Source organism: Nyctibius grandis, chromosome 8 (assembly GCF_013368605.1).
Source record: "Nyctibius grandis isolate bNycGra1 chromosome 8, bNycGra1.pri, whole genome shotgun sequence".
NCBI lineage: Eukaryota > Metazoa > Chordata > Aves > Nyctibiiformes > Nyctibiidae > Nyctibius > Nyctibius grandis.
In genome coordinates this window covers 10850182-10860765 of record NC_090665.1, presented here as the reverse complement: position 1 = coordinate 10860765, position 10584 = coordinate 10850182, and the positions used below count along the sequence as shown (strand labels likewise).

Below are 10584 nucleotides of genomic sequence, written 5' to 3'. Positions count from 1 at the left end.
ATGCCTTCCCCCCAGAAATGGGGATCTGGCAGCATTTCACCCACAGCCTGGAGGTCCCAATATTAGCGCAGGTGTGCTGGTTTTGGTACTGAGCATCCCGCATCCCTTTGGGAAGAGGTATTTCCCAAAGACATGATGGGCCAGAAAGGCCAAAGGATGAGTTACCGTCACCACATTTGATCCCATGGGTCAGATCCTGGGCAGGGATCCGGCAGGCCAGGGGGGACGGACCCCCAGCCTGTACCCAGGGAGGACCCCATCACAGTGCTGGAGCCGCATGCCACCACATCACCCCACACAGCCCCAGGGAGGGTCTGTGCCCTAACGTGCTACGTGCGCATCCGGGCCAGGCAAGCAGGTCCTCACTAGCCCCGCGGCTCCGGCAGCAGCACATGCCCTGGCTTGGCAGGAGCCTCTTCCACCTGGCTTGGCTGGGCAAAACCCTGTCACCCTTGAAGATGCCATCAGCAGCTCCCTCGTGCCCCCCCCCAGCCCTGAATGCCCCCCAGCCCCTCTGAGCTGGCTTCCTGGGAACCCAGCACCAGGTGGTGGGAAGTGCCTTATGGCATCAGTCCTTCAGGGCAAAACCTTTGGGCTTCCTGAGCCTTTCCCCAGAGCATCCCAGGTGTGGGAAACCCAGGGGAGTGCTGGGATGAAGGGAGACAAATCCGTGCTCGTCTTGGGGATGCTGGTGGTCGAGCCCTCGACCTCCTGCCAGGGCTGTGATGCAGCTGAAGCCAAATTTGGGCTTTCTGCACCTTTTTTTTTTGTTTTTGGGAGGGAGTCTGGCTGTCTCCCATGGGAGAGTTTGTGTGGGTGCCAGGCTGAGCAGCACGGGGTGGTCCCAGCCAGGGCAAGGGGCTGGTGAGGGAAGGGGCAGATTTTGGTGCCTCGTGGAGCAGATAACAGCCTGGCCGGGCCTCGGCCGTGCCTGGGAACAGCCGGGGCTGCCGCTCCTGTGGCCGGGGAGCGCTGCCGGCTGCGGGGCGTCACGGTGGCCCCACTGCCACCCCAGGAGCAGCCGGTGTGGACGTGCGGGGCTCCACAGCCCTAACCTCTTGCAACCAGACAGAATAACAATGCCGGCCCGCTGGGGTATAATGGCCAGTGTTTGCTTGAGATACAAAGGCACAGGGCTTTCACATGAGGTAATACTGATAAGTTACGCTCTCATTCACCGCTCCGCCTGCCAGCCGGCCGTGGGGCCAGCAGCGGCCCCCACTCGCCTTCGCTGAGTAGCCGGGATGTGCCCGCCAGCCCCTTGGTCTCCGCTGGAGCATCGCCCCCCACTCGCCCTCGGCATGCTGTTCCCTCCCGGCCCGCAGCCCCAACGTGGCCCCCGTGGGGGGGTGTTCAGACCCCGTCCTACGTGTGCAGGGTGGGGGATGGGGTGGCAGCGATGGGGGGTTGTGGGGTGAGTCCCTAACCCTGGGACTGCAGAGCAGCGTGGTCTGTTAGTCCCTGCCTGCCTCGAAGGTACCTTTTCTGACTCCCTGGGGGCATCAGGTGGGGCTTGAACTCACTGCACATCCCCTGCCCCATGCACCCTGTCCCCTTGTCCCCAGGTCACGCTGCCCACAAGCTCGGTAGGTGCAGGGCAGCTGCCTGGGTTTCCTGATGGGACCCGTGGAGCTGCGTCCCATTGCGTGCCCCAGCGCTCGGGGACCTCAGAGCTTTATCATCTGAAACCACTTTGAGCACCTTTGGGAGGCTCAGTCGTGCCACTGGCAGGGCAGAAGGATGCAGGGAAACCGAGGGCCAGGTTTTAAAAGAGACTTGGCCATCTGTAACTAGGGAGGGAGAGACTTGAAGGTACCATGGGGACAAATCCAGGAGACCCCAGCAAAATCAGGAGCAAGGCACAAACCCTGCTGCTTTGACGTTCTACTCCAGCACCCCACCTCTTTCCTCCACTGCCTCCTTCACCTCTTTCTTGGCTGCCTGTCTCTCTTTGCTGGGGTCTGGTTCTCCCTTTTCTTTGCCGGGCAGACACAGTCAAACCGGACCTCCCTCCGCTTGGGTGGGAGCTGCAGGCATTCCTCCAGGCGCTGCCGTGTCTGAAGGAGATGGGAACCCACCAGTCCTGATTTTGGGTGGCATGTTTCCCAACCAGAGGTATGGAGGGCTCAGGAGAAGACTGGAGAGGCTGAAGGACGGGTGGGGCAAGACCACATGTGTTGTGACACAGTTAGCAGATGGGTATCTACTGTGGAGAAAGATGTTTTTTACCTTATTTATGGTAATAAATCTGTCTCTCTCCCCTCTTCATCCCGAGCATGGCTTGTGTCCTCAGGTCAAGTGCCCAGACAGCTCCTGGTGCCTGAGCAATGTCAAAGCGAGTGAGGTTCTGGCCTAACTCTGGGTGCTGCTGCTGCAATCGAGATGCTTCCAAGGATGCTCAGAGGCTCCAGAGCAAACCCGTGGCCCCACTCTGCCTTCGAGCATATCCTCGTGCTGTGTGGGTTGAGCCTCTGGACAACAGCAGGGAGGCAGAGGCAGAGCACCCCGCTGATCTCCATCCCACACCACAGCCTGCAACCTGAAATATTCGGTATCAACGAGAGGTGACATGCAGGCTGGCAGGGGCGATGTTTCCACCAGCAGTGTCAGTTCGTGCCGGGTGGGCTGCGGGAAGCAGACGAAGGCGTTGGAGGAACCTCTCTGCTCTCATCCAGGGTTCCCCTCATTGAGTCATCTTGGGGCGGCTCTAGCCCTTTGGCCAGTCACTCCTGATTAACACTGACGTAAACGAGCACCGGGCGGGCCCTTACTCCTTGCTGAAACCACAAGCAGAGGAGCCAAAGCCTTCGTAAGCGGGGTGCTCCTGGCCAAGGAGCCATGTGGTGCTTTCGTCTCGGCTGAGGTGCTGCAACACGTTCCAGCCTCCAACATTGGGGAGCAGCTACCAGTTACTGCCCGGGGGAAGATGGGTGAGATAATCCTGCGCTGTGGGAAAGCAAGCCAGGACACTGGGCTGGGCTTGCTGCTACAGGACCCCAGGAAACGAAAGCACAGGGGAAAAATCTTCCTGTGGACCTGCTCCCTTTTAGAAAGCCCATGAGTTGCCGTGGAGGGTCATGGGAGCAGCAGCAAGGCAACTGTTCCTTTCCGTTTGGCAGCCACGAGGACAGTGTGGATGGAAGATGGAGCCAAAGGCAAGACTGAAGCAATCCAGCCCTTCCCTGTGAGGGATTGCATTTGGTGAGATCCTGCATGAGGCTCCGGCTTGCTGCCATGTTTGCACGTGGCCTCTTTTGAAAGGTGTGAAGGATGGGCATGCGGCTGGTCCCAGCCACACGGGATCTGCTGCGTGCATATGGGGCACCGGGAGCATCTCTTCTTCCTCTGGGCCAGTGATGGGGCAGAGCACAACGGGCACAAATGCAGGCTCTGCCCCATGGAGCAGACCAGATTTCCAGGCCCCCGGCCGCTGACAGGAGAGGAGGGCTGAGAAACGCACTGTCAATCTGCTGGGGCTACGGCCGCTTGTGCAGCAGGGGCCCAGCTGGAGGCAGGAGGCAAGGATGATGGAGGCGTCCAGCCGTAGAGCCGTATCTTTCTCGCCACACATGATATCACTGCGAAACCGCAGGCCCACACGCCGGCAGTGGTGCTAACAAACACCAAATCCTTCCTGCTTCCTCCCCCCATCCTTTGTCTCCTGAGGAAGGAATGGCCACGCTGAAGCCGCTGCAGCTGGTGGCACCACCTGGTGCAGGAGGGAGTCTGGCCAACCTCCGGGCTCGCCTTCACCCCCAGGGGGTGAAGAAGAGCAGAGACACATCATGACTCAGCGGCCTGGAGAAGAGCTGCTGCTCCCACCTGGCTGGCACAGGGCGGGGGACAGCGGGGCTGGGGGTTCCTGGGTTCCCCCTGCCCCATCTCCTGCTCTTCCAGGCGGGTGATCTCCTTGCCACGGCGTGGGCCAGCCCTGCACAGCTGGGGACGTGCCACCCCCGTGCCTTAGCAGAGCAGATGCCAACCGCCTCGCCTTGGCAGCAGCCGGGGCAGCAGGAGGAAGCGGGTGAGCACGCACCCTTCCACCGAAAAGGGTGATCCCACGCGGCCACACTCCCGCTGGGGCCAGCTCCAGCGGAAACGTCACCCACCCTCTGTCTTTTGGTCCCACAGTGAAAGCCCAGTGCTTTCCCAGGGCAGCTCCCTTGACCGATGCCAGGGCTGGAGCTGGAGCGGTCTGTGCCTGCCACAGCTGCCATGGGGCTCAGCTGCCTTCAGCAGCTCCATCTCAGAGGGCCTGCCACGGCGTCGTGGAAGCTCAGCAGCGCTGGCTGGGAGCATGGCCACGGGGCCGACTTGTGTCTAGGAGGGGCTGGCAGCCACAGGTGATGCTACACACTGAGCAGACACAGCCTCATGGTCTTTAGAGGTGACCGATGCCAGGCACTGTGGATTCCGACATGCAGGATGAGGAACAAGTACCATGGGACAGGTGTCTTCCCCATCCTAAGTGAGGGGTCAGCACAGGCAGGCTGCTCAGATCCATGTTCCTGCCAAACTTAAGACTGAACAGAGCCTTTCCCCACCAGAGCGCTGCTTGGAGACACCAGCTCAGGTCACTTCAGACCCTTCCTCCACCCCCTGAGGGGCTGCTCCAGGCAGACAGCTCAAACAGGATTGACTGGGGGTGCCATGAGGCCAGTTTATTTCTCTCCAGTTTTTCTTCTGGCTAAAGTTCTTCGGCAAACCCAGCCTGAGTTTGCAGGTAACACCAGGGTGACCAAGCTACCTACGCCCAGTCAGCCAGACCCTGGATCTGACTCTGCTGTAAAGCCCCATGGGAGGTCTGCAGCCACAGAAAGAGCAGGGAGTCAAAGTCCCAGCTCCTGACTCTGGTCTCATGCTTTAACGTCACCCTGTGACGCAAGGACTCTGACTTATCCTGGCAGAGCTCAGGCCACTGCCACTCAGCACCATGAGTTTGTCACTACTTGGCTGCTGTGGCGTGGATGGGCTGGAGGATCAGTACGTTGCCTGGAGCCCAACCTCCAGTGGTAGGGGAGCACAAAGAGCTCAGGGAAGAGGAGCCTGGGAGCCTGCTCTCCTCTGCAGTGAAGGTGAAGCCATGTAGATCTTGAAGGAGGCTTCCCCACACTGCTTTTGGAGGTACAGGTACCTGCAAAGCTCTGGGACTTTCCACTGGGCTAATACCAGTCTCAGCTCTTTACAATATTAAATCAGCTAAACTATGCTTTTTTCACCCATCTGGCTAGAAACTTCGGCTGCAGCAGGAGTGCTGGAAGTGAACTGGACCAAACCATCACTGCGGCCTCAGCTGGCCATGGCTGGAAAGGGGAGCGGGTCTTGCAAACCCCAGGGACCAACGTGTCTGCAAACCTCGCAGGCTGGGGACAGTCTGGGTTGGGTCCCTGCTGTGGTGACAGCACCTCATGTCTCCCACCTCCCTGCAGCACCCTGGCCCCGCAAAGAACCCGTTAGACGCCCAGCTCAGCCTCCCACAGGAGAAGCCTCAGCCTGGGCAGCCTCCCACCCTCACCAGCTGTGACTGACCACGGCGGGGCCCGGGCCCAGCCTCAGCCCCGGTCTGGAGGCAGACCCACGAGCCCTGCGAGCAGGGAGCACCCTCCTCTGCAAAGAGTGGGGCTGGGGCACCCTGTCCCCCCCGGGGTCACCCTGTCCCCTCCAGAGGAAACCTGCCCGCCCTCCCCACGGTGCCTCCCTCACAGGACCCTTCTCAACGTCCAGTCCCAGACCCGGGCTGCTCCCGGCGCTGCACAAAGGGACCCACAGGCTGGCGGCCGGCCCCGTGTCACCAGAGGCCACCCGGGGGTCCTGCCCCGGCCCCAAGGCTGCAATGGGCCGGGGCCGCCCTGTCAGGGAGGGGAGGGAGCGCTTCGCGCGTGAGGCCTTCTGGGCCCTGCCGCGGCCCGTAGGCGCCTCTGACCCGGAAGCGGACGGTGGGGGCGCTGGGACATTTAAACAGCGCGGAGCGGCGCGGCGGGGGGAGCGGCGCGGCCGGTGAGTGGCGGGGCTGGGCGCGGGACCCTCTCTGTGGGCCCGACACCGGGGGATCCCGGGCGGCGGGAAGGAGCGACTCCCCGGCCGCGCTCAGGCCCTGTCAGCTCCGCCGCCGTGACGGGGTCCGGGCCCGGTGGTTTGCTGGCTCGTCCCGGGGCGAGGGCCCGTCCGCCGGGCGCGGCGCCGCCAGCTTCTGCTTCGAGCCCCGCAGAAGGGCGGTGGTAGCCATTTCCGAGGGACTCACGGGCGCTCCGGGCGAGAGCGGTGGCCTTGGCACTTGGTGGGAGCGGCGGGCGAGGGGCTGCCCCCGGTCTCCCGAAGGGTGCGGGGGAGGCCCTGTAGCCCCGCTCCCGGTCGTGCTCCCGGAGCGGGTGTGCCCACCCTTGCCCGTGTGCGCGGGCTGGGGCGCTTGGCCACCCCCGGTGTGCGGTGTCCAGCGTGGTGACCGGCGGGTGAGGCAGGCCAGGGCCGCTCCTTGGGAACAGCCGGGTGGAAGTGTGACAGGAACAGTTTTCCTCCTGGGTCCATCTTCCCCCGGTGCTTCTTTGCCGGCATCGCTGTCCCGAGCGCGGCAGGGTGGGCACACCTCGCACGGTGAGCGGTCAGTGCCTGGTTGCCCAGGGGAAGTTAATAATGAAATTGTAATGTGTGAGGGCTTGTAAGTCCCTCTTTTTTTCCTGTCTGTGCTCCAATTGCTAACTGTTAACGTGATTAAAGTTGCAGAAATTACAGTGGAGGCGAGGTGCGAATGTTTATTCTTTACTTGTAAATAAAGATGGCAAACTCCTGTCTCCCGGAACCAGTGTTTGGAGAGTAGTCTTGCTGGCTTTTATAAATGTTATCTGCTTCTATTGAGTTGGCAACCGGAGAAGGTGACGTTAAAAGAAAGCTTGCTGCAGACCTACCCGGGTGAGGGTTTTGTAATAGCGCTGTAGCAGGTCAGTCTATGAGAAAAGTTGAGCCATTGGCCAGCACCAATGGAAAATCTTAGGAGCAAGAATCACAAACCACACAAAGAATTTTTCCTATTTATTCAGGGATTTTTAATTTTTGCTTTGTATTGTGTAGCCTGTTCACATCCGTGCTCAATTACTTAAGTAAATCTCACTGCAACACACGTTGTTTCTCCGAAAGGGCCAGAGCAGGCACTCTGAGGAGGAGCCGGCACTGCAGCCCTTGGTCCCTGCTGGATGATGCCCCGTTCCCAGGCAGTGTGTGCACGGAGGAGACTGACTGGGTGCTTATCCTCTGTGCAACTGCAGCAAAAGGGAGAAGAGGGCTGGGTAAGGGTGAAGAAAAATTCCAGGCATGTTGGGAGTAGGGAAGGGAATATAAATTTCTCTTCTGCTGAGCTCTGTATTCAGTCCTGCTGACACCACTGTGCTTAAAGAAGTGAAGAGAGAGAGGTTTGATGGACAGTATCCTTTGTTTTAGCTTAGAATCCAGTGCCCCACAGTTCTGGCATAGAGGAGATGACAGTGAGCCCTGAAGTTTTCAACGTACAAGCTGAGGTGAAGTTTAGCTTCAAACATGTCTTGAAGGAAAAGAGGCATTTTCATGAAAACTCGCAGGAGACAGCAGTTGCACTGGGCTCCATTATCCATACATTTTTTCCTTCTTTGATGTCAGATACAACAAAAGTCATTGCTATGTCCTGTCCATACCTATAATTTACTTTAATAGTAGCTGAGGGCAATTTACTAGATTGTTTCGCTCCAAAAACTTAAAAGCTAGAGCAACTGAAGCAGGATTGAAAGATGCTTGATCTCCTTAAGTTCCACACTTGTGCTGCAAAGGTGGAGGCATAATACCATCTACAGAAACTGGTACTGGATGAGGTGGCAGCCAGCGTGTCTCAATCACTAAGAATTATGAGCACTTGCAAGACAGTGAGTTGTGCTAGGGAATTTATTGTATGCCAGTCACCCTGGGAGCAAGTTTATGGCTAGAAAGACAAGCTGAAATGGTTAGTCTTGGTATTGAAGTAAATAGCCTATATAATCCAGAAGTGTCAGTCACTGTGGGAGGGAGGTAACAGGCAATGTATGCTTTTTACTGCAACATTGAAGCACTTCATTAAGGATGTAGTTATTTTTGATGACTCTACATTGGACACGACAAGATTTTACTTCTGGTAACAGCTAAACTGTTGCATCTGATACAGCCTGTGAGTTACTGCCTTAATTTACTTGGCTTTTTCAAAGGCAAGGAGGAGCAGATTGAAGGAATCCCTTATATTTGGGGTGTCAGCTTTGGGACAAAAATCCCTGCTTTGCATGGCGCATGGGCAGGTACGGCTCACAGGCCATGGTCACTCCGAGGTCACCGATGGGAATTCGGTGCAGGGCAGATACTGAGTACGTCGTGAAACCCCTTCGCCCCTGTGAAGTGACTTGCCAACCCAGAATTTCTGTAAAGGTCAATACATTCTCATTTAGTACATTTTTGTGTCTTTTAGCATAATCAATTATTTGATGCTTTGTTTCAAGAAAATAACCCTTTTTCCCCCTGTGTCTATTTATAACTCTTTGAAGTCTGGGCCTTTTACTGCACTATGGATCAGCTGGGGTATGTGAGAAGTACTACTTCTGCCCAAGGTGCCAAAGAGGGTTTGAGCAAGCCCGCTGCTCCCCAGAAGAACGCTTATGCGAGGCTTGTGCAAAAGCACCACAGCGGCCGATTCCGGTCCTATTTGAATCACATTGCGCAGAAGATGCAGCTAGAAGAGAGAACCTCCAATGACCCCAGCTTTGATCTGGACCCACCCCTGAGGAGAAGCCTGGTGAAGGATAATCCAGCCAGGAATGGGTTGAATGTGCACACCTATTCACCAGTCAGAACATCTCACCTGGAACAGCCCTTGCCTGGAGGATTTGAGAACGATAAACCCCAAACTGCTCTGAACAGACGTCCTCATAAAAAAAATGCCATCGTTGGCCCAGAAGGAGACTGGGAGGTGGAGGAAGACTATTATGTACATCAGCGTGGAGCTGCAGCTGACTTGTTAAATATGAGTGATGTGCTGGGTGGGAGAGTATCGAACAGCCTGAGACACCGCGCAGCTCTGCAGAAGTCTTCTGGTTCTGATGAAAAGGACGAAGAGGACACGTGGAGGAAGAGATATAAGAAACGAGGCAGGTGTCCTGCCAGCATGGATACAGCAGCTGGACACTTGTTGACTGAGCAGTTTAGTGAGGATGTGCTGGCAATAAATGCCAGGAAAAACAGTCACTTGTCCCCAGGTCAAGTCCAAGGTGAGTTCACGCTAATGAACTGTTTGGTCCATTTGCTACAATTACTGTGGAATTGAATGTGATGTTTCAGTCATGAGTGAGTTAACATGAGCCAGTTCTACTCTGTCCAAGTTAGTCAGCCCTTAGTTACCTGTGGGTGGCTTTGTCCTGGTTAACAAGTAAGCTATCCGGCATGTGCAAATGGCTTCATGTGGAGCCAGCTTGGTGCTGGCAGGACCTAATCCCCTGGCCTAGGCTCTGTGAATGTGTCTGCGCTGCTTCCAGGATCAGCTCAAGCCTAGGAGAGCCCAATTCCTGTGGTGTAGAGTCCAAATTAATAAGATTGCTGGATCTGAGCTGACTCAGGGCAGAGTCACGCTTTTCGTCTGCATTGCTCTTTGGATCTGGAGTGCTGGTTTGCCTTTGCGGCGGGTCCAAGTCCATCTAATGCTCAGGGGCTAAGATGCCTGTATAATATCTAATTCCTGATATGGAGTGTTGACTCCAGTAAATTTTGCTGTTGGTAACAAAGAGACCACATCTTGCAGTAATAAAGTGAATATGTCTCTTAAATGTGATGTTCAAGGCAAAAAGGCCCGCTTATGGAGATAAATAAAATTCTTTATTAAAAAAAACCCCGAAACATGGCATCAACAAGCAACCAAAGCCGGGCAGTTTAAATTTGATTTCTAAGTGTAATGGGTTAAAACTTCATCTGAATGTTATTTATGGTGAAATACTTGGATAGCCTGATCTTATGAGCTACTACTGGACGAACTCATAAATGTCACCGTATTAAATTCTCTGTAACAAGATCGATTTCTCAGCTGGGTAAGATGGGCCTGAGGCCTATCACAGTTCTTGGATTGGAAATCAAGTAAATGTTTTAACTAAATCAATCTTACAAAACTATGCCCTATCACTCAAGAGTGGCAGGTAGTACGCTTTTTACAGGGTTTTGTGGTATTTTTGAGGCTGTGACAGTGATGATGTGCTAAAGTTGGTAAACTTTCATGAGTTCTTGCAAGACAGATCATAGTTAGAGATTTAGCACAAGCAGATTGTGCTAAAATTTGTTGATGAGCTTGATTTTTGGGAGGTTTTTTTTTTTTGCATGCTTCATTCTAACACCATTTATTATGCTAGCCTGTGATAATAGACTTTGCTACCTTTCATCCTTCAGCTTTTTGAAGGTAGGGAAGAGCAGCTAGCAGAGACGGAGAGTCTAGAAGGCTTACAGTTTGTAGCCATGAAAACGATAGGTGCCTACATGGATTTTAGTCTAAAATAAAAATGCTCTGGCTTTCAAAAGCAAGCACCTGCAGTTCCTTCCTGCTCTATTCAGGAGAGGGGT

The 10584-nt window shown here is 55.6% G+C and overlaps 1 protein-coding gene across 2 annotated transcripts in view; it reads left to right on the top strand.

The window, feature by feature from the left end:
* Positions 1 to 5934: 5934 nt before the first annotated feature.
* The window catches only part of DIS3L2 (DIS3 like 3'-5' exoribonuclease 2), a 198602-nt gene continuing 193952 nt past the window's right edge, over positions 5935 to 10584 (top strand). The window contains exons 1-2 of one of the 2 annotated variants that reach the window (XM_068406001.1): positions 5935 to 5997; positions 8532 to 9251. In XM_068406001.1, coding sequence (XP_068262102.1) covers positions 8552 to 9251 — 700 coding nt within the window. In that variant the 5' untranslated portion in view covers positions 5935 to 5997; positions 8532 to 8551. The remainder of the gene's footprint in view (positions 5998 to 8531; positions 9252 to 10584) is intronic. The other variant, XM_068406002.1, reaches the window with a different exon arrangement.